Source organism: Colletotrichum orchidophilum, assembly GCF_001831195.1.
Source record: "Colletotrichum orchidophilum strain IMI 309357 chromosome Unknown Scaffold_119.1, whole genome shotgun sequence".
Lineage (NCBI taxonomy): Eukaryota > Fungi > Ascomycota > Sordariomycetes > Glomerellales > Glomerellaceae > Colletotrichum > Colletotrichum orchidophilum.
In genome coordinates this window covers 122952-145478 of record NW_019173075.1, presented here as the reverse complement: position 1 = coordinate 145478, position 22527 = coordinate 122952, and the positions used below count along the sequence as shown (strand labels likewise).

General features: G+C 54.9%; 8 protein-coding genes across 8 annotated transcripts; 4 read left to right on the top strand and 4 right to left on the bottom strand.

Annotated features, from left to right (window-relative positions):
- Positions 1-805: 805 nt before the first annotated feature.
- CORC01_11259 (chalcone and stilbene synthase) lies at positions 806-2259 on the top strand (the record flags this gene model as incomplete). The annotated part of the gene is made up of 3 exons (XM_022622885.1): positions 806-936; positions 1000-1634; positions 1697-2259. 3 exons carry the CDS (start codon positions 806-808, stop codon positions 2257-2259), a joined length of 1329 nt encoding a protein of 442 aa, XP_022470649.1.
- A 267-nt stretch (positions 2260-2526) lies between these two features.
- On the bottom strand, positions 2527-2835 carry CORC01_11258 (uncharacterized protein; the record flags this gene model as incomplete). The annotated part of the gene is made up of 1 exon (XM_022622884.1): positions 2527-2835. The coding sequence occupies one exon, from the start codon at positions 2833-2835 to the stop codon at positions 2527-2529; it is 309 nt and encodes a 102-aa protein (XP_022470648.1).
- Positions 2836-4523: 1688 nt separating this feature from the next.
- On the top strand, positions 4524-8123 carry CORC01_11257 (fructose-bisphosphate aldolase; the record flags this gene model as incomplete). The annotated part of the gene is made up of 11 exons (XM_022622883.1): positions 4524-4637; positions 4763-4833; positions 4912-5070; positions 5125-5231; positions 5282-5337; positions 5393-5465; positions 5518-5641; positions 5695-6070; positions 6823-6920; positions 7008-7326; positions 7395-8123. The coding sequence occupies 11 exons, from the start codon at positions 4524-4526 to the stop codon at positions 8121-8123; spliced, it is 2226 nt and encodes a 741-aa protein (XP_022470647.1).
- A 457-nt stretch (positions 8124-8580) lies between these two features.
- Positions 8581-9256, bottom strand: CORC01_11256 (uncharacterized protein; the record flags this gene model as incomplete). Its single annotated transcript, XM_022622882.1, has 2 exons — positions 8581-9033; positions 9164-9256. 2 exons carry the CDS (start codon positions 9254-9256, stop codon positions 8581-8583), a joined length of 546 nt encoding a protein of 181 aa, XP_022470646.1.
- A 793-nt stretch (positions 9257-10049) lies between these two features.
- On the top strand, positions 10050-11218 carry CORC01_11255 (uncharacterized protein; the record flags this gene model as incomplete). Its single annotated transcript, XM_022622881.1, has 5 exons — positions 10050-10115; positions 10193-10319; positions 10410-10499; positions 10555-10779; positions 10863-11218. The coding sequence occupies 5 exons, from the start codon at positions 10050-10052 to the stop codon at positions 11216-11218; spliced, it is 864 nt and encodes a 287-aa protein (XP_022470645.1).
- A 358-nt stretch (positions 11219-11576) lies between these two features.
- Positions 11577-12572, bottom strand: CORC01_11254 (uncharacterized protein; the record flags this gene model as incomplete). Its single annotated transcript, XM_022622880.1, has 3 exons — positions 11577-11662; positions 11715-12456; positions 12519-12572. The coding sequence occupies 3 exons, from the start codon at positions 12570-12572 to the stop codon at positions 11577-11579; spliced, it is 882 nt and encodes a 293-aa protein (XP_022470644.1).
- Positions 12573-13634: 1062 nt separating this feature from the next.
- Positions 13635-15482, top strand: CORC01_11253 (uncharacterized protein; the record flags this gene model as incomplete). Its single annotated transcript, XM_022622879.1, has 1 exon — positions 13635-15482. The coding sequence occupies one exon, from the start codon at positions 13635-13637 to the stop codon at positions 15480-15482; it is 1848 nt and encodes a 615-aa protein (XP_022470643.1).
- A 1170-nt stretch (positions 15483-16652) lies between these two features.
- On the bottom strand, positions 16653-17724 carry CORC01_11252 (mitochondrial 2-oxoglutarate/malate carrier protein; the record flags this gene model as incomplete). Its single annotated transcript, XM_022622878.1, has 2 exons — positions 16653-16701; positions 16781-17724. The coding sequence occupies 2 exons, from the start codon at positions 17722-17724 to the stop codon at positions 16653-16655; spliced, it is 993 nt and encodes a 330-aa protein (XP_022470642.1).
- Positions 17725-22527: the final 4803 nt, after the last annotated feature.

Sequence of the window (22527 nt, the reverse complement as noted above, 5' to 3'; positions counted from 1 at the left end):
GGGCCACAAGGCCAAGGGCTCTCTGGCATCGAGTCTCGCCGAGCGTCGCCAGCAACACGCACCCAAGCCTGTCAACGTCCAAGATAGTCGTCAATACGGGGCTATCGTGGAGAATGCCGGCGGTATGTACCCATGTTCAGTGCCGGCGTCACTAATATGGTTTCCTTAATGCACGAGGGCCTGTCCGTCTCTCGTCTGTCGTATCTGTTCGCCTCCCGTCTCGCTTTTCAACACAAACCTGGCCTGGTCTGACTTGACTACCTGACCAACTTGCTTTTCTTTCTTTTTTTGCTTTCCTTTCACACACTCTCTATTGCATGCTAGTGATAGCGCTGGCACAAATCCCCGTACCCGCTCGTTTGTCCATCGTTTCTCCCGTTGCCAACATACCAATACACCACGCTGGCAATACACCACCGATCCCGCATCAAAGCCAGCCGTCTATCCGCGCTACAGTGTCGTGCTGTCCTACGTTTACTCAGGTATCCTCTGTGCCATTTGTCGCAGTGATATCATCACTCCAGGATACATCTGCTTTAGCTAGCATACTCATCATCCTCTGGCTTTTGCGTGAAGCCATTGTGACTCGCTAATAGCTTTACCCCCCTTGCCAAACGCCTCCCACATCTTCTCGCGAGCTTTAACAAGCTTCTTTTCTCCTCCATTCTGCCATTGACCATAGGTCTTCTTTGGGCTGAACGTCGAAATAATTCGAATACGGAAAGCAAACACGAAAAACCGCCAAATCCAACCAAGAAACTGCTTAGCTGCCCCTCCCCCGCATCGCACCTCTCACCCATCCACGATGGCGGCTCCCAACACGTTCGGGGAGCTTGGTCTGTCCATCATCGGCATCGGCAGCCAGTACCCGCCATACTCGCTAAAAACAGACTCAATAGATTACCTCAGTAACAAATTCTATCCTGAATCACCTTCGTAAGCATTGAAGCCGCCTGGAACAGCGTCACTTTCTCTAACTAGACTCGTTGATGTTTGCAGCATGAAAAAGGTCCTCTCCATCAACCGATTCACCGGCATTGACTACCGTTCCTCCATCGGCACCCACGAGCACGAAATCGTCAACCAGAAAGACGCGCCCTCGATCGCGGATCTACACAAGGTCTTCATGAGCGATGGTGTGCCCCTGGCAGTGGAAGCGTCCCGCAAGGCCATCGAAGAGGCGCGTATCGACCTCGGCGAAATCACACACGTAGTCTCGACGACATGCACCGACAGCGCCAACCCCGGCTTCGACCACTACGTCGTCAACGGCCTGGGCATCACACACCAGGTGGAGAAGGTCCTGTTACACGGGGTCGGCTGCAGCGGAGGCCTGGCGACGCTCAGGACGGCGGCGAACCTGGCGCTGGGACACAAGGCCCGCGGGAAGCCCGCGAGGATCCTCTGTGTCGCGCTCGAGGTCAGCACGACCATGGTGCGCAGCGAACTCAACAGCATTGACGAGCTGCAAGAGACCAGGATAGGCGTTGCACTCTTCTCCGATTGCGCGAGCGCGGTTGTGCTCAGCAACGGCGTCGGCGAGCCAACGGAACCCGTGTACGACCTGTTGGGCTGGGAGCACAAGATCATACCCGACACGGACGAAGATCTTGGCTTCGATGTTGACCCTGTTGGTGAGTTCTAGAACCATGGTGAAGCTCCAGGAAATCGGCCTATCCTAACTAGAGCATCACAGGTTGGAAAGTGATCCTTACCCCACGAGTACCGAAGCTCGCATCGGCGGCCATCCCATCGACATTCGCGGAGATGCTGTCATCCGTACCCTCACTACCGCCGAACTATCAGAAAGCCGAAGATTTTGACTGGGCGATGCACCCCGGAGGCGCGACGATCCTCTCAGGGGCCGAAACGATGATGGGCATCACGTCGTATCACATGCGGGCGAGCTACGACACCTATATCAATCACGGAAACTCGAGCTCGGCAACGATATTCAGCGTCATGGATAGGCTGCGGTCCAAGGACATGGATGCCGTGGCGCCGGAGGGCCGAGCCCGCGACTTTGTTGTGGGTTGTGCCTTCGGGCCGGGTATCTCGGTGGAGATGTGCATGCTGAAGCGGAATATGCGGGCGCGAGACGTCACGGGTCTGCAGACGCCACCGGAGACGGAGAGCGAGGGTAGCACTAGCGAAGCTGGGGACGATGGCGGGCCGCGGCCGGAGAATTGGACCCCCTCGGGGCGACAAGCGGACCAAATTTTTGTTGCGGCGGCAATGGAGGACCTGGAACTCGATTGAGGGGGCGGTAGTTTAAGTTCGGTTCGGAAGCGTCCTCTGGAGCGGGTGGTCGTATATAGCGAGGGTGAGAAAGAGAAGGAGGGAGGTACGGATACATACCCATGACTTGGCGGCGCTAACGAAGACATGGCGAGGCCGGAGAGATGGCCGAGATGCCCAGCGTTTCCCGGGATGGAACACAGGTAACGATGAGGAATAGGCTAGATGATTGTCAAGACGGCGGTAGAACTCACTAGAGGAGCTTGAAGAAATACCAAGGTTCAACAATCATTGGTTGACAGGTAATGAAAGGTTGCTAAGCCATGGCATGCCATATGCAAGCTCGTGGTTTTCACCCGAGATTCGAGTTCGTGTCTGCGCCGTAAGGTGGACAGGCGAAGTCTGGGAAGTGGAGAGGCACGATATCGGAGACACGAGATGAGCCGAACCGTGGGTAATTTCTCCGGCAATGAAAGAAGGTATCGCGCCGTGGGGTACGGTTGTGCCGAGGAAAAGCATTGCCTCGAGAAGCATTTTGAAGGTGTGTAGAGTCGGTTTTCGGCGGACAAAGGGTAGAAGCTGGACGCGATCCCGCATATTCCCGGGCCTTCGGCAATGGCTAAGGCTGGGGTGGAAGGACGTGGACGGGAAGCGGACGGGATGAGTCAATGGCCCGGGGGGAGGTTATCGTCATGGAGCAGCGCGATTGGTCTGGCCGTTCCGGGGCCCGGCGTGCACAAGGTAAGGGAATTATGCCCGGGATGGATGAATGAATGAGCGACGGAGACTCGTTGTTGCGGGGGGACACTAAAATACAGCAGCCCGAGCATGATGTTCGTTTTCCAACTTCAAAGTGGCTGAGGTGTAGATGGGACGACTACACCGAGAATTCGGCTCGGTGAGACATCACCTTGCGTGACAATAATAGTCGCAACCCTAGAGGTCAAATAATCGAGTCATTCGATAGGCGACAGGGCTATCCATTAAATATCGCAGCGGACACCATAATAAGGCCGAGAGATCTGGAGGTGGAAAAGTCAAATGCCATGATTGTCAGCAGTCGGCGTCCAGCCAATGGCGGTGTCGGCGCACCCAAGTGCTCCCGTTTGTCCATGTCTACCGTCTGCTGCCCAGGTGGTGGCGGCACTGGGCAGGCTGTCTCTCGGTGGTGTCAGGTCTAGGCCCCGCCATTATTGATGGCCCCTCGGCCAAAAACGCAGAGGCGGCGATTGGATCCCTGCAGTAAGTGGTGCAGCAGCAATTTTTTGACGTCAATTCGATGGCCCGGTGGGGGGAGGGGTTAGGTACTCGCGTTTGACGTGGTGGTGAGAGGAAATGAAAGAGAGGGGCTCGCAGCTGTCCCGTCATGTACAAAGTACCTCCGCTGCTGTCCGGTGCGTTCGACCCAGAGGTACTTGCGCTCTCTGCCCCTCAACAACTTGGGGCTCCATTGGGTTGAGACAGGCGCAGTGTTGTTGACGGCTTGTTTCTCAATCTGGACTTTTTGGATTCGGCCACAGATCAAACGTTCCTTCGGCATCAGCTACTGTCCTGTTGAAATTAAGTGTGTACCTCAGGTTGATAAGGTACTTAGGTAGTGAAGTTAAGTACCTTAAAATACCCAAGTTTCTCATGCCTGTGTTCGTGACCGATGCTCGGAAATGGTACAATTCCAGATGGAAAGTGCAATGAGCGCAGTCCTCGCTTTGCCGGAGAGACCTGGCACTGCCTGGGAAGGAGCGAGGGAGCATGGAGATGCGCCGTGGTGCGTGGTACGGGATACCTTCCATGGGATTGGAGCTGGCAGAGCGGAGCTGTCGAAGTCGGAAGGGGGAACCACGGCCAAATCGGTCCCATGTACCTCACACCTCACGCAACACGCAACACGCAACACGCCCAGCCAGTGGTCCAGCCAACCAGCCAACACTTGGGAGAGCACCCGCCGGTGACTGGACCGATGCTTGGCCGTGGCCCGTCGACGGTGAGGTGGACCGGGTCTTGCTGGCTCGTGGTCCTTGGTCGCTGCTGGCGGCTGGCCTGCTCAGCCCGAGTAAAATCCCGCTCGTGGGAATCAAACATAACTCGCCCGCGTCCACCTCAACCCCGATCCAAACTTTCCTGTTGATTCTTCTTCCTCTCCAATATCTCTCCCTGCATATCCTCTTACCTTTCCCCTACCTCTGAACATCAATCTAGCAACAGTCCGACTTTACTTGGGACAAGTTACTACACACAATTATCCTTCGCATCTTTTCTACCCCACGTCAGATACCCCGCCATTCACCATGGGTCTCCTCTCAGAGCTCAACATCAAGCCCGGTGTCGTCTACGGCGACGACCTCCTGAAGCTGTTCAGCTACGCCAAGGCCAAGCAGTTTGCCATTCCCGCTGCCAACGTCGTAAGTAGCTTCTCTGTGGCCATACCAGGCAGGTCAATCCCGCGACGCGCGCCGGCTTGGCGTCGCGGGCCAAGAATGGAGAGCACATTTGGTGACAAACGGCTAACAACGACCCCGCCTCGCAGACCTCCTCTTCCACCGCCGTTGCCGCGCTCGAGGCTGCCCGCGAGGCCAAGTCCCCCATCATCCTCCAGACGTGTGTAGATGCCCATTTTTGATCCTTTGGGTCGAACACTATACACAAAGCACAGCAAGATTTCTGACAGCTCTGCAGTTCCCAGGGTGGTGCCGCCTACTTCGCCGGCAAGGGCATCCCCAACAGCGCTGACAAGCAGGAGGCTTCCGTCGCCGGTGCCATCGCTGCCGCTCACTACATTACCTCTATCGCCCCCATCTACGGCGTCCCCGTCGTCCTCCACTCCGACCACTGCGCGTGAGTTCGATCCACCACCCAATTTCGAGACCAAGGAACTGACTCCTACCTCAGCAAGAAGCTTCTGCCGTGGCTCGATGGCATGATCTCCGCCGATGAGGAGGAGTTCAAGCGCTCCGGCCACCCTCTTTTCTCCTCCCACATGATTGACCTTTCCGAGGGTATGCAGCTTTGCGAACACCGTCTAAGAGCACAACTAACAAAGCTGTAGAGGATGTCGCCTACAACATCGAGACCACTGCCAAGTACCTCAAGCGCTCTGCACCCGTAAGTCATGATGGAGATTTAATTTCTCCTCCTGCCACTGACGCGTTTTCCACAGATGAAGCTGTGGCTCGAGATGGAGATTGGTATCACCGGTGGTGAGGAGGACGGTGTCAACAACGAGGATGTCGGTATGTCAACAATGCGCATCGCAGGATCCTAAGAGTGCCGCTAACTTGACAGACAACAACTCCCTCTACACCCAGCCCGAGGACATTTACGCCATCTACCAGACCCTGAGCCCCATCAGCCCTTTCTTCTCCATCGCTGCCGGTTTTGGTAACGTCCACGGTGTTTACAAGCCTGGGTAAGTCGCGCGTGCCTATGATACCATCATGTCCACAATTCTGACCCTCGCAGCAACGTCAAGCTCCACCCCGAGCTCCTCGGCAAGCACCAGGAGTTTGTCCAGCAGAAGCTGGGCACCGACGACAAGAAGCCCGTCTTCTTCGTCTTCCACGGTGGATCCGGCTCCGCCGTCGAGGAGTTCCAGAAGGCCATCTCCTTCGGTGTCGTCAAGGTCAACGTCGACACTGACCTGCAATGGGCCTACCTCACCGGTATCCGCGACTACGTCACCAAGAACATCGACTACCTGAAGACCCAGGTCGGAAACCCCGAGGGTGACGACAAGCCCAACAAGAAGAAGTACGACCCCAGAGTCTGGGTCCGTGAGGGTGAGAAGACCATGAAGGAGCGTGTCAAGCAGGCTCTGTTCGACTTCAACGCCAACGATGTTTTGTAAAGGAAGAGTAATGGGTGATACCTCCACAGAGATGAGACCAAAATGGGATGGGGTCTGCTCTGTTTCGTAGGGTGAGATTGGCGAAAAGCCCACCTACGTAGTTCTCAAAATGAAGTAAAAGAGACAACCAACCTAGCCATACATCATCAGTGACTTGCCAACATGTATATCATTCCCGCAGCGCAGTACACAATGATAGGGGTGCCTATGTTAGGTCACGAGGCCTCCGAGAATAACTGCAGGGGTTTCAACGGTCGGCCAGCAGTTCCGTTGAAAACACCCGCCCGAAGCGGTCCGAGTGATGTTAGGCCGATATTTGACAACTCAAAACCAACAGTGTTAACCCGGTGACACTTCAAATTTATGTGACCACAGTTAGCAATTGATTGCAAGCTGTTGTCTGCGATGACTTTGTATCTTACCGGCTCATTTGCCCGTGTAACCCCGCCGGGATTGAGCCAATCCTCCCGTCCCCTGATGCCGCCTCATCTCATGTCCGTCGGCGTACCACAAAGCCGGTGAGGAGAAGTATCTCATGCTGGCAACGTCACCCGATTGCTAAGCAGCTTCCCCCTGCATACGTATCCTGGCGGTGGATCACTCTGCTGAACGTCCGGTTCCTACTCTCGTACATAAATTGAGATATCTTGGCTATAATCGTGAGCTGCCCCCAGTTTACTCGGTCATCTGTAATCAAATACCCCGCCGCGTACCTCACAACCATCGCAATGACTTCTGTCTAGGGCTTCCTTCGCCGGAACTACCTCTTCCTCAACCCGCCCGTCGCGCCAAAACAAGATGGCGCAATCCGCTTCGGCATTCTGGGCGCAGTCAACATTGCGTAAGTGTCATCTCGGGCTGTGAATCTTTAGAAAAAAGATGCTGTCGATTCGCCTCAATCGCATCGCAAAGTTAACGCAAGATATAGTCCAATGGCTCTTATCGTGCCCGCCAAGTCCCACTCAGAGGTCATAGTCCAATCCATCGCCGCCCGCGACCGCACCAAGGCCGCAGCCTACGCGGCCAAGCACGGCATCCCAGACGTCAAGGACTCTTACCAGGCCGTCATCGATGACCCCTCGCTGGACGCAATCTACGTCCCACTGCCCAACGGCCTGCACTACGAGTGGGCCCTGAAAGCGCTGCAGGCCGGCAAGCACGTCCTGCTGGAGAAGCCCTCCGTCTCGAACACGCACGAGGCCGAGGCGCTCCTCAGGCTGCCGCTGCTCGCGGAGCCTGGAGCCCCCGTCCTGCTGGAGGCGTTCCATTATCGGTTTCAGCCGAGCTGGCAGTATTTTTTGAGTCTGGTGGATAGGGAAACGTCGAGCACGTGAAGGCGAGCGCGTTTCTCCCCTGGTTCGCCATCGGGGATGACGACATCCGGTTCCAGTATGATCTCGCGGGCGGTGGGCTAATGGACCTGGGCACGTACACCGTCTCGAGTATCCGCCAGACGTTTGGCGTCGAGCCGGAGGAGTGCGTGACGGCACAGTTCAAGACGATGCCGTCGCCCGAGGAGAGGGTGGATTACGCGTGGGACATAACGTGGAGGATGGCCAACGAGGGTACGGCTCACGCGGAGGGGGCGTTTAGGACGGGGACATTTGCCATGGGGCTCCCGCGGCTGAGTGTCACTCATAAAGAGGTAAAGGTCCCCGACGAGAAGCTGCCAACAGGCCAGGAGAAGACACGCAAGAGGAAGATTGCCTTTGCGAATTTCATGCTGGGCGGGATATGGCACCGCATCGACGTCGTGGACGAGTTCGTCGTGAAGCGGACGGGCTCAGGTGATGTTGTCAGAAAGTGGACAGAGAAGACGTCCAAGAAGGCCTATACGTTCAAGGGGGCTGGGTTGGCAGGCAATGGCGAGGAGTACTGGTTAACGTACCGGCATCAGTTGGAGCAGTTTGTCAACCGCGTCAAGGGGAGGGAGACAAGCGTGTGGGTTGATGGGGAGGACAGTATCAGCCAGATGAGGATGATTGATATGGCGTATGAAAAAGCGGGCTTGCCGCTTAGGAAATCGACTGGCGTTACAATTTAGGCACTCTGGAGCAGGAGGAGATGAACAGGGGTAGGAGAGGGTGGTTGGCGAGATTCGGCGCAAGCTCTTGACATGTTACTGGTCAGCATGCTTGGACTTCATGTTGCTCTCCCTTTCCTATGGGTCTTATCATGGAGTAGTGAAAAGCTCATCAATGTCAGAGACTTGAAAAGGGGAAAGACATCGCTAAGATTCCTTGGAGAGGACAACCATTTCTGGCCTGGGAATTGCTAATGCAATCAGAGACCTCGACGAGAGTAATAGCTGTCGCAAGATCAAGGTTTGGTAGCTGATAATATTATCATTGCTCCGATGTAAAGGGAACCTATGTAAACTCAATGCCTGGATAAATTTGGCAAGGTTGGCTTGCCGTCTCTGGCGGCGAGGCCACTCGTTCAAACACCTCATGCCATCGCAACCCCCTCTTCTTCTTGACGATACACACAGCATTCCACCACTAACCACGTCCAAACCCTCCCTTAGCAACCTCAATAAACTCTTCCTTGCTAACCCACCCCTTGCCCGAAATATCCGCCATGTCAATCATCCGCCGCATGTCCGCCTCGCTCAGCGTGGAATTCACCTCGCCGCACACGGCCCGCAGGCTCTCGAGCGTGACCCGCCCCGTGCCGCGGGGATCAAACATCTTCCACGCGTCCTCGGCCTCCTCCTGCGGGTCGCGGCGCATCAGCAGCCACGCCGCGATAGCAGAGAAGTGCTCCTGCGGCATACGCAAGCGGGACGGGCTGCAGGGCCCGCGCGAGGGGTCGTGGTCGTGCGGCGGGACGCCGTGGGCGAGGAGAAGGGCGTAGGTCTCTGTGCGGGCTAGGTCGAAGCCAATAGCGCGGAGGGCAAAGGGCCACTCGCGCGCGTTGAGGGAGCCAAGACCTTGTTGGTCGACGACTTCCCACTGGTGAGATGTGTCAGTTTGATGCGTAATTACGAGGGAGGTAAGAGATGTTAAAGTTGGGTGGTGTGTCGAATCCCAAAGTATATGGAGGGTGCGCGATAGAGTGGTGTTGGATAAAATATGGGCTTACAGCTTCTCTGATGTTTTGTTGCCAGTCGGAGGGCAGAGCGGCCAGATCGCGACGACCTTGTGCCATGTCAAACATGGCCGACGGGGTAGACATTTCGTCGTTTTTGTGTGTGATATTTTTATTGCTTTCCTTCTCTTGGGAACCGGTGTTTCGGGTATACCAGGTAGAGAGGTCTGTCTCGCCACTTCCGAAGAGCGGCTGCTGGCTTCACGAGGTAGGCGCAAAGATGCTGAGAATGAGTGAGTACCAATTGGTGTCAAATTGGCCAGAATCGATGGGAACAACAGCGCGAAATTGCAAAGGGTATCAGAAATATGAAATGTGCAGGCCAGAGCTAGAGGAGGAGGAGGTTATGAGGTCTTCATTTGTGAGATCTCATGCTCAGCGGATGGTGGGGCTCGACTCTGGATGTGAACTTTCAGTGAGATATCGATCCAGCGCGTTCACGGCTCAAGTTCCTCTCATCGCGAATTCAAGCGCGAAGAAAAGGTACGTACACGAGCACCAGACAAGGTTCGGTGGGTCAGTCTCACCAGGTCACGTGATTAAAAATTGCCATCTCAGCAACTACGAGGTCCAGCAACTGAGTTTTGCTTGATGATGCTTGGTTTCTCTTGATGAATGTGAGCTTACGATAAAGACCTAGGTTAATAACCTTTCAATAAATCATATTGTTGTCGTATGCCACCTCAGGTAGTGCCAGGAATTAAACAGCTCAGCCGAAGATACTCCGCAAGCAGATCCATACGCGAAGAACCAATTAAGTACATCCTCTCACCACCACCCCGAGTCGTTAGCAGCCCAAGTCTCCAGGTCGCTCTAATTGCTTTATGCATCTTTCTTTCAGGCTCAAGGTGATTGCGTATTGACTGTCAAATGCCAAACAATGAGGCCAACACTGTTCCGTCCGTTCCAGTCGACTCTTCGAGTCTTGGGCCATGAAAACCCCTTGGTACAATCCGCGATTGTCTCATGCTCTCGCTCACACTCTTGCGTCCCTCATACTCAGACTACTAACATACCCGGCAGGGCCTGCCGAAATCTGGCACACCACCCAACTGGCCTAGGAGGCCCGCGAAAAGGAAGATCACCGGTGTGGAGAAAATAATTGCTGTTTCTTCCGCCAAGGGTGGCGTCGGTAAGAGTACCGTTGCAGGTAGGTCATGGACTCGAATTCGAGGCATGCCAAGCGGGAAATGATAATTGACATTTGAAGCAAATCTGTCATTGGCTTTCGCACGACTAGGCTACCGGGCGGGAATCCTGGACACCGACATCTTCGGCCCTTCTATTCCAACACTCTTCAACCTTGCCGGAGAACCCAGGCTCTCACAAAGTAAGGATTCTAGGCCTCTTTACCGATCCAGCCCGCCGACTAACAATGTCGTCAGACAACCAGCTGATCCCGATGACTAATTACGGCGTCAAGACGATGTCCATGGGCTACCTCGTTCCAGAGGATGACGCCGTGGTATGGCGAGGGCCCATGGTAATGAAAGCCATTCAGCAGCTACTTCACGAGGTTGACTGGGGTGGATTGGATATTCTCGTGCTCGACCTGCCTCCAGGCACAGGCGATACACAACTCACCATTACACAGCAGATCGTACTTGATGGTGAGTCATGTTCAAGCGTCGAGGTCATGGGCGTGAGCCTGTCACTAGGCACATAATCAACGGCAACCGCTCATCAAAGCTAGGATCCATCATTGTCACCACACCCCACACACTTGCTGTCAAGGACGCGGTCAAGGGCGTCAACATGTTCAACAAGGTCAATGTTGACATTTTGGGCCTGGTCCAAAACATGTCACTCTTCAACTGTCCACACTGTCACGGCGACACGCACGTTTTTGGGTCAAACGAAAGAGTCGAGCGCATGTGCAGAGAGCACAAGATCGACTTCCTAGGTGACATCCCGTTGCATCCGTCCATTGGCGATGATGCGGATCTGGGTAAACCCACCGTCGTATCGGAACCATCGAGTGCTAGGGCAGAAATATTCCTCAAGATTGCAAAGGACATTGCCCCGAAGATCGACCTCCGCGCACCGTGACTCGCCAAAGATTTGCGGCGGCCAGTGAGCGGCGTGTTCTGAGGCCGAACTGAGAGTGTAGGATATCCTGTACAGCCAGATGTTTAGTCAAGATGGCCAAGAAGCTGGGGAAGTTGGGCATCTCATGTATTTATATAAGGAACCCCTCTGCGCGACCAGCGCAGAGTCCAGATGGGATCACAAATCCACGGTCGTCTGGAGGGAGTGGAACTCATGTGTACAAACTGTTAGCCTATGTAACGCGGAAACAAGACACTTTACCATGAAGGGAACGAGAGTGCCAAATCACCCATTAACGCCAAAGCCTCGAACCACCTATCTTTGAAAATCCTCCTGCATGCCTACACCCTAAGAATAATTAGTCGAGCTCATCATTCTGCTGATATACGTGTCGACTGCGGGCAGTGTCTTTCCGCATAGCTTGGCCAGAGCCCGTGAAACCGACTGTGGCCATGTCAGCATCATCGTCAGGTTTGATTTGGCAAGAGCAACACACCTCGGCCGCCGACGCCATCGGGTGTGCGGAACATGCTGTCCTTCTTGTGTTTTCCGAATTTGGATTTTGAGTTGAATTCTTGCCACTTGGATTTGCCCTTTTCCAATTCTTTTGTGGCTTTGATCTTTTTGGCTTTGGGTGGCTTTGAGGCACCATCGGCAGCATTTTTCTCTGCGTCAATCTTGGCTTGTTGCTCTGGATACAGACTAGCTGCAGCGGATGTAACAACACCATTCGACGGGCCCGGTGGTGTCGGACGCGCGGTCTGCTGCGAAGTGCTAGATACGGGTGCTGGTGCTCCGTCAGCTTTGCGCTTGTTGGACATTGGGCGGATGTCCTTGGCCCGCAGCGTTTCCGTGTTATCGTAGCTCTTGAACTTGACAATATAAATGGGGGCTGTTGAAGAGCCGGTGATGGATGTAATTCGGGCAGGGTAGAAGCCTCTGTCGCCCGAGGCCCATTTCGCCATGACGGTGTCGTTGACCTGGTACGTCACGGGCGGTTCATCCTTCTCCTCGGGGGTGGGAGCGGCCTTCTTGAAAGCTGGGTGGTTCTCTTTAGACCACTTCTCGGGCTCTGGCGGACTGGGGGCCTTCTGGAGTATGGGCTTGGACGCCTGCTTCGGCTGCAGCTCAGCAAGAGACTCGTTTAGGAGGGAAATCATGTCATTCAACTCCGCCTGAAGATTCTTGAGTTCGGCATTTTCGGAATCATCTTTGAGGCCGGCAAGAACAACATCAAGCTGTGACAATAAGGTTAGCAAATAAAACAGACATTGAGTTCGATGTAGGGGTGAGTACATACCTGCTCTTGATACTGTTTGCGATCCTCTTCCAAGGCTGCAATTTGGCTGGACATGGTGACGGGTGCCGCAGTGGCCTTTCACAGGTTGTGAATATTGAATGGAATTAGAGTACTCGATTTATTCAAAGTGCACTCGGGCGAGGCTGGAGATGTGTCGGTGTTGAACTGCTGTGATGTTACGAATATGTGAGGTTGCCTGTGGATGATTGATCTGTGACGGATGGCGTCCATTTGCGGCAAGAAGCTTATCCGGCAGAATCACGTGCAGATAATGGAGAATTCCAGCAGCGTCATCCCAGCTGTCAGCCAATCATGATGCGCCTGATTGGTGCGGTGCCCCAGACTCCCGTCGAATGTGGGATTTTTTAGGAATCGTGGAATGCAGGGGTGGAAAGCGGTTGAAGTCGGGTCCAGGCGCACTTGAAGCAGCACGCACAGGTGCTGGCATTGGACGTTAGCGGGCGTGGCATGCCGAGAATGGATAAATTGAACCTGGATGGCGCCTGAGCCAGTGGTGGAGAAGGTACAGTGCCTCCCATGGTCTCGGGTACCTTGTCTAAGGTAATTTAGCCAAAGGGTACCTTAGACAACCGGAAGGGGACTTCGACCTGGGCCTTTTTCCTTTCTTCGCTCCCATGATTTCCTTCTCGCAATCTCTGGAAGAAACAGCGCAGCATCTTTCAATCTTTCGTCTCCAGACGCAGAAACCCGACTCCGACTACCTACCTTGCCTATTATACGAGCCTCCTCCAGCTTAAGTCGTCTCTGGCACCCGTTGCCATCCATCTCCTTTGACCGCGCAATTCCTCGTCGCACTCGGCCCCCAATTGGGCGCGCCCTGTCCATCCCGCGCTCTCCAGTGCCCTCCCTGTAGTTTGCGAGGCATTACCTCATTGAAACAGCAGCGCGGGCAGCCACCACCTTAATCCATCGGTCCTCCGAACGCCCACGCACCGCACCGCACCGCACCGCACCGCACCGCACCCGCGCATCGAAGAACAAGCCTTGCTCCTACCCCCAAAAACCTGTCGACACCCATGACAATGTACCTTGGCTGCAACGGCACATCATAGTACCTATTCGTCAAGTATCACAGGGGAGGTCAAATAAGCAACCATGGTTCGAGACAGAGACAGAGACGGCGATGAATCTTCGGCGCCCAGCCAATCAAGACGCCCTCCTCTCAATCATCAGGAGAGCGATTCGACAAACAGCGATCAGGCTCACCGAGACCACCATCAACAGCACCGCTCAAAATCCCAGAAGCACGTTGTTGGCGGGGGTCGGCTACATGCACGCGTTCCATCCTCCAAGGCATTACACAAACACCATGGCTCAACAGCCTCAAAGCTGAACAACCATCGCCGACAAGCATCCCCTTCCCCCGATCGAAATCGCGCTGCCGCAGGTGGCCATCGTCGAGTCCAATCCGAAGCTAAGCTATCCCGCGACAGCTCCTCTGCGAATCTCAGCAAAACCGCCTCCACGACTAGTCTACGGCGGAATAAATCCCACGGCGAAGTCAATAAGCCCGCAAAGATCAAATCGGTGGAGAAACTCAAGAGGACCAGCTCGAATCCGGCTGTGAACAAGGTCAAGTCCCAAAAGTCGCAGGTACATTTCGACTTGGGTAACGACGGGCAAGACGACGAATGGGTTGACGCCAGCACATCCGCTTCACCGTACCTATCAAGACGAGGATCGCTAGCCAGTACACAAGCCTCAGCGAAACCCGACGACAGCAGCGCAAATAACTCCGCCAGCAACTTTGCGAACAACTCCAGAGCAGAAACCCCTGCGGCGCAATCATCACCTCTGGTTCCTGCGACACCTGATCGCGAGACCGTACAGCACAAGGCCTATTTAACCTCGAGATTACTTCAACGCACCCCATCCCACGGCGCGCCTCCAAAGATGACGGCAGACACAGTCTCCCTGTCACGGCGGGGCCACTCCTCATCCCCGGACTCCATCGGCCGCGGCTCAACCCTAGGCGACTCGCACAACGTCAGCACCTTACCGGGCAGCGCCGGCGACGAGCTTATTTCGCGGTTCGTCAACGCGGGAAGCTCCGGTGCAGCGCGCGAAGGATCTTTCTACCATCCCACAACGCCTGGGCCGGCTAGCTTGCGGTCGGAAGAAAACTCTCGAGGACGGCCGCAGTCCTCGGGATCCGGGGGCCAGGGAAAACATCGCGATCTGCCAATGTGGGGCGACGAAGATGGCGAAAGCGCTCACGAGAGCCGCAAAAGCCGCGATAGCGATGGTACAGCGCTCGCGCCGCGGTCAGGAAGGCGCTTCGCTCCCCCGGCAGAGAAATCACGAACGCAGCAGAAGCTCAATCTACAGCGCGCAAGCTCCGTCATTGAACCAGGACAGGCGGTTGGAGGAGGCGTGGGCGCAGTGGGCGCGAGTCCCCTGGTCGGCATTGGCGGGCCGGGCTACGACGGCGGCGCGAGCCGCGACCCACGCGTCGCGAAGCAGCTGGAACGGACAGGGATGGAGTACCTCAGCGTCCGCCGGTTCCAGAATCCCGTGGTGCGCTCGCTCGATCGCCTTGCGCAGGTGAATCGCGCGAATAAGAATCAGCGGATACCGCGCAACGGGGCCGCCAATGGCAATGGCAAAGCCGCGTCGGTGCGGGGAGGCGTCGCTCCGGGAGGACAACACATGCGCAACTCAAGCCTGAATGAGGCTGCTCTGGTGGCTGCTGCTTCGGGCGGCACCGGCTCCACCCGGAGACCCGTCACCCCGCGCGCTTATTCCATCCGAACCAACGGCGCCGGGTCTAGCTACGAGGCCGATGGCGATGACCATCAGAACAGCCGGGCCCTACACGAGGGCACAGGTGTTCAGGGCCTCAGTGGGTCGAGTCTGGTGGGCGGAGAGGAAGACGAGGGCATCACGGCGATCCTCCGCAACCTTTGGGAGAAGAATCCGGACCTTAGTGCCAGCCAGGAATAGGTTGACCAGGCTGACTACGTGGATCTGGATTTCATCCCGTCTGACTCACGAGGGTGTGAGGAGGCATAAGACGACAACCAGCGCTGGTGAGAGGGAAGTTCAAAGCCGACTTTCTGTCGTTCTGGTGGTGGCAGTCCAATGGGATGTTCTTGATATTGTGTTTGCGATTAGAAGAGGGAGGAGAAGGCGTGTTTTAACAACGGACAAGCGGCGTACTACAAACGGTCTACAACGGGCCTGGACCGATATGGATGGAGGGGGATGGTGATGGGTGGGTGGCTCATTGAAAAGCTCTATGAGGCTGCAAATCGGTCCTTGATATCTAGGGTTCATTGCGGAGAAGGGCAGGCGAATGGAAATCATGGGACTGGTGGGATACACACAATAAGACGTAATAATTCACAAGCTTTGATTCTCCGAGATCCTTTCCCCTGGGCTTCGTGTGGGATTACCAAACCCATCCATAAGGCGCTTGTCCTTCAACGGCCATACATGTATACGGTGCTGGATCTCAGACATGAGCGTTGAGTTGGGCCAGCCACACACATATACACACCTCAACAGGTGAGTTCGGTGAAACCAATTGGACCAGGGTAGATTGCACACCTCAGGTGCCATTCATTCCGCTCAGACCAAAATCTCACCAAAAACAGGCCAGTGGCTCACACAGACACTGTTGAGGAACACACAAACCCCCCCACAGAAAAAGAAAAAAAAAGGGAAACAAGGGGGGGGGGGGGGTTAACACAAAGGCACATACATGCAGAGATACAAGAGGCATACAGGTATTTACGGCTGGATTTTCTTTATTCAGTTCCCAAAAAGCGTGACGGGGGTCAATACACCGACCCACGCCCTTGCCCTTGCGACGGAGCTATGTACGTATGTCTTTGTCTGTCTGCCTCTCTCGTCTTGTATCCCTGTCCAACAAACTGATATAAAATCAAAGCGAAGCCTACACTATTTACTTCCCTAAGAAACCCAACTTGCAATAACACCAAGAGCGCCGGGACATTAGGAATGACTGGTAAAAAGAATGCAATGCCCAATTGGTTGGGAGAGGAGGCTATGCTCTGTTGCACTCCGACCAGGGGAAATATCCGAGACGATTGAAACTTCGAGGGCGCCGGTGGTTGAGTGAGAATTATGTTCGTGCCATTCGCATTCCGTCTATTTGGTGATGAAGCCAAGGTAGTCGGCAACAATGAGTGTTACCATTCTGTTGAAAACACACTATTGTTAGTATACAAACAGGGTACCTAAAACACGGACACATGGTGTTGAAAAGGTCCACTTACGCATGAGGAGCAATGCGGACGTAGTAAGTGCCGAAACCGCGATAGAAGCGCATCACGCCCTCCTGCTTAGCCACCTTTGCGAAGCAGTCGACCATTGATTTGTACGGAAGCTTGCCGTCGGGGCCCTTGGACTGCTTTTGCAGGCGAGTCTTGACGAAGTCGAAGGGCAAAGAGAAGAAACTGGCAAAGAACCCAGCAATGGCGCTTGCGGTGAGGGTCTGTACTTGAGAGGACAGCTGCGTGTTCTGCTTGAGCTGCACCTTGGCCTCGCTGAAGAAAGCGAGCTGACCGAAGTTGAGAGCCATAGCACGGACGACCGTGGGCGCGGCGCCGGCCCAGAGGGCGCCAACACCTTCGGATTTTGCGATGCTTGAGAGGGCGTCGATAACGCTCTTGTAGTTCTTACGCTCAGCCAGGGGTTTAAGTCCGTCGCTCTGCATGCGAATGAGAGCGAGGTCGGCAGGATTGCCAATCATGGCCGCAAGACCTCCAGCAGCAAGACCTGCGGTAGCACGTTCCTTGAAGCCAATGGCCTTGCCTTGATCTTTGGCCCGTTGGCCGAGCTTGCCCATGAAGGTGTCAAAGAAGCCCAAGCGGGCCGTTGTGTAGACAGCTTGGCGCAGGAGACCGGCCGACAGACCGGTATAAAGGTCGAGGGCCTTTCCGCTGGCAAGAATCTCTTTGGTCACGGACAAGGGCGTGGGCTTAGGTCCTCCAGAAACACCCTCGCCAGCGAGCTGGATGCGGACCTTGATCATGTCGACTGGTTGAATGACGGAGGTGGCTACCATGCCACTAATACCGCCGTTGATGAAGGGCAAAGCTGCTCTCATGAGTGGGGTGTGGAGGAAGTCATTGGCGACCGCAGCACCGTCTCCCTTCATGACTTCTGAAGTGCGAGTTCGTGCGGCCTCGGCTGCCTGCTTGAGGGATGAAGAGCTCATGTTGATATCGATCTACGTGTAGGACTGAAGCGCAGTATGTTACAGTATCGAACTCGGTGTATGTTGGTGAGATCGTCGAGGACAAGAGCCGCTTGGGGTAGACAGTCGAGCAAGTTAGGCTTGAAGGTAGGTAAGCTGTCGAAGAGAAAAGGAGAAAGGTCATTAGTTAGCGGGAGTTCGACCCGAGAGGTTTCACAGGTAGCTTTATAGTATGACAGAGAGCTCCTTCATTCTTCCGTGCCTGTCAAACACCATTGTCAAGACACACCCCCGGCATAGTCGGACGAGAACGAGGACCAGATCCGGTGGGGGTCCAACAAAAGCATGAGACGGGACACAAAGACGCAATTCCACATTTGGGCTCTGGCAGGTCCCACATGCAGAAACGGGCGCACGATGGACAGGGTACGCAGATGAGTGGTGTAGTGCAAGTGCGTGTGCATAGGTGCAGAAGGAGACAGGGGTTGGGCATCCGGAGGAAATAGATACAGTGACCGAGGTGACGGTCCCGGGTCTCATCGGCCTGGATGGGGAGGCGGTGGGGGCGGGGGTATGTCATCGGAAAAGATAGGGACGGGGGTTGACTCCGGGTGGGTGCAGCCGTGGTTAAGGTGTTCCGCTTCCTATGTAAGTGGAAGAGAAGCTCGACGATGGTGTGTAAAGAGGAGAGGGCTCCGCACTAGACCGGACATAATTTGGACCAGTGGAGGGGGGAGACGAAGGAGAGTAAAACGCATGGTGGGCTGGTGTAAGGCGGGATGAGGTGGATCGCAAATGAAGTGGCCCGACTTGGACTGGAGCTGGAGCTTGAGCTGGAGCCTTGAGCTGGAGATGGGTAAAGGTCTCGGACTTGCACACTATGCAGAAAAGGTAAGGGTCGACTGCAAAGAGCAAAGCCGCAGCGGGGGTGGGGTTGAGGGGATGATGAGAGGAGAGAGACGGTAACAGCTCGAACGCCCTTGTTGAACGCCTCGCGTCCCCAATCAAAGCTTCCGAGACACATTGAGAGGGACAGTCGTTGACACGAACGTTTTGACTTACATGGAGAAGAGATGTCTCGTTGAATGGGTTACGGCAAAAGTTTGACGTCTCGCGGTCGATACAGGGTATAACAGTGCCGAATAAGCGTCGCAATGACTCTGTACAAAGACGGATGTTGGATTCGAAGTCGCGTGCCGTTGGGGGAAAGCTGGAGCGGGAACACAAGAGGAGGGCGGTGTTGGGCTGATGGCTTGCTTGGGAGATGAGGTCAGGGAGTAGAGAGCAAAGTCGGGCAAGATATGAGTCGGATGAGCAAGCAAATAAACAAGTTGCGGTCAGTGAGGACTGGACGTAGTCATCACCTAGAAAGCTTGTGAAGATGCGATGATGGCCGACGCGACCAAAAAAAAAAATCCTTCTTTGCTCGTGGATGGCTCCTTCGGGAGTTGACGGTAGCTTGGGTAGAGATGTCAGGTGCTTCTCGGGAAGATCAAAGTTCAGCAGTAGCTGCGCCCAGGTGGGCTAGTAAAGGAAGGCGGATTGGAAAACCGTTGATCGGTTCCAGCAGTAGCCTTGCTTCTGAGTCTTGTTGAGAGGAGGACCGAGGCTTCGGCTTGATCGAGATGTCGCTTTGCGTCTCAAACGGAAGGATGGGCGTTGCCAGAAAAGGTGACGGACGACAATGGCAATTACAGTACTTGGGTACGGGAGAGACGAAAGTATGGATGGTGTGAGAGATGGGCATTTGGTGCGGAGTCGAGGCAGTCATGTCGATATATTTATGAGAGAGACACATGCCTAGTGCCACATACCTTGGCTGAGCCTGCTGTCCGAGACGAGATGGAGGAGATACTTGGTAGTGAATGCCAGACAAGTACCGACCTACACAGTACATCGTAGGCATTGTCGGTATGCCAGTTCACACGCAGGGTCACAGTCGGTCGGTCGATCGATCAGTCGACCATTGGACTACGACGTATTAGCCAGCAGAGAGACATGCCAGCCCCTCGAGCGGGAGCTCCAAAGACAAGAGGTACGACTAAAAGCTTCCCACCCTCCCATCCAAGCGGCGTTGTCCCTGGCGGGGGAGGAGAGCACCAATGGGGATTTGGGGATTCGCCAGCGCGAGGCCGTGGTTGCGAAGCCAGGCGCATTGTCTGTCGCGTTGGTCTGGTGCCGTCCGGATGCGGGGTTAAATGGTTTCGGCACACCTCATCCATCAACGTGTCGGAGGCGATAAGGGGGGTGGGGATGGCCTTTCTGGTCTATTTGAAGAAGGTTGGATGGACGGATGGATGGGACGGGTTACAGGGCGGAATGGATGGATACCTGGGGGAATCGCTCGAATCTCGGGAACATCCTGCAACGTGCCTCGTACTGCTGTGAAGTGAAAGCGAGGCTAGGTAGGCAGTCTGAACGGGGGGTATCGGGACGGCATGCACATCTGTGGATATTTAGTGTCGAGGGGAACATGGAGGTCCGACATGAAAACCGTCACCGGGGCCGCCATCAGGAGAGGAAATCTCCTGACAATCCCAAAGAAATGGAGAGGAACGAAAAACGGCGACAGGCTCAAGACGGGTGGCGGCGATATTTGCGCCGTGGGAGAACGCAACCCCTGGCATAGCCGAGTGCTCTTGGACCGTGTATCTCTACCGAGTTGTGACAAGCCTTGCATAGAGTATCAATTACTGGCGGCAAAAGCTGGGTGAAACGGTGCCTGACTTCGAAAGAAGCTTGGATGGCGGTACGACAGAAATGAAACGGGTATCGATCATTGACTGACCTTGTGCGGCTGCGCTGGCGGGGGGTTTGCTGGTGTGAGTGTGGTTAGTTTGATAGTGGCAATCATACGGATACCCGAGTAGGTAAATGGAGAAAGAAGGCTTGTTGCTCCTCTCGAGGGGACGACTTGGATTGCTCCGCGCTAACACGGACGAGAGACACGCCGCGGACGAAGAAGGATTTGCTAACGGATTGCGAACAAATAATGTAGCGATTGCTCGTTCCCACGTTCTGTGTCCTATAGCGTACCATGTCGATGCCGTCCGTGTCTCTGGTATTGATTTCGCATCAAGACAAGGCGACGGTCAGCTCCGTTGCTCCTTAGCTGCTCCTTTGGCTTTCCCTTGGTCCTCCCGAGGACCGACGAGAAAGCCCCGACGATGCCGATTCAGTCGTCGTAGTTGGTCAACCGTCGGGGTACTTGAACAAAGTTGGGGTAAAGGTCACTCGCCATCGAGCTGTGGGTTCAAATTCAAAATTAGCATATAGAATAGGAGCAACAAGACATGGCAACGGCAGGACGTCTAGGCTCTGGGCTCTGGCAAATGGGATGGATTTGCAGAACGCTGTTCTCGTCTGGGACTGGTCTACGAACTGCGAACTGCCAACTGCCAACTGTCCGCTGCGCGCTGCCACCTGCTGCAGGAATGCGGGGTAGTGACTACCTCCTGCACGGATCGTCTTACGAACAATGGGTGAGTGGGCACTGCATCCTTCTCCATCTACGAATGTTGCTTATGTAATCGTTCCATCGGGAAGAGCCTGGTTCACTTATGGTGCCTTAGGTTGATGAGCTCCTGCTCAGCATCAAACGGCCAGCCCAAAAAGCCATGTTCCCAGAAAGTCCATTGTCACAGTCATAGATTACTTCAATTTTAGATCACATTGGCCAATCTTGCATCATGTTACACCCCTTGGACCTTTGAGAAGCAAACATCGCATCTGCCTCTCATGCGTCCCCCGGCAGACAGACGCCTCAGATGACGTAGCTGGTTTCGATCCCCTGTGCTGCCTCATGCCACGCCGACCAAACAAGCGCACTTGACGCCGGGATTCTCGTGTGAGCCTGCGAGGAGCCCAGCTCTCCCGCGACTGATTTGAACTGCAGCTCTTGGGACTGGCTGAGTTCGAATAGCTCTTATGCCACCCCCGTATCTCATGCACCACAGCTATCCACTCAGCCCGTCGGATTTCAACACAGCCGACAGGGCAATATGATTAGCCTTACACCTCGCCGCTGCCCCTCGACTCACCTCGACTCACCGAAATGAGGACTAAATGCCACGCGCTCCGTTGGACCGCTCCGTTGGGGCCACGCCCGATCCCCTTAGCCCGCCATGTCTCACCGAGAGGCATCTTGTTGGAATTGGGAAGCATTGAGCTCTCTCAAAATATTGGACTTGTTGTCTCTTTGGCGGTCCGGGTACTCTGCTTCAACCCCGAGGTGCTTATTCCCGTATCATTTCCCGCATCTCCATGCTCGAGCTCGAGAATTGCAAGCCCCAAGTCATGGGAAGCTGTTGAGCCACCACAGCCCTGCCGCCTGCTGCCGCCTCTGGTCCTCAACGAAGCAGGATCGTCCGCGCCGGCGAGCCACTCTCGGCCCTCAACCTCTGCACGACGCAGCCCGTGGGCCAGCCATGCCTTGCAAACTAGTAGACTGTAGACCGTACACTAGACCTCCAAACTCTAACCTTTCCTTCCGCGATAATTCGGCTATGCTGTTCAACAAGTTGAACGAAATGTGCCGATACCGCAGCGGAAAGTCGCGGTTCAAGACATTTCGGGTACCTAAGGTAGATCTCCCAGAACAACATGAATCAGATGCATGCTGAGAAAATACAACAAAGCCGCTTGGCTGATGTCGGCGACTTCAACGTTTTCGCCGTAATAGCGAAGACGCGAGATGGCTTCAAACTCACTTGCAATGTTGCGTTTCCGTATCCTTACGAGCTCTAATTTGGCCAAACAAACGCCCGTGCGCTACCCTGGCGTTGTTCCCGACGGTTCGGTAACCCACCACGGCACTGGTGGAAA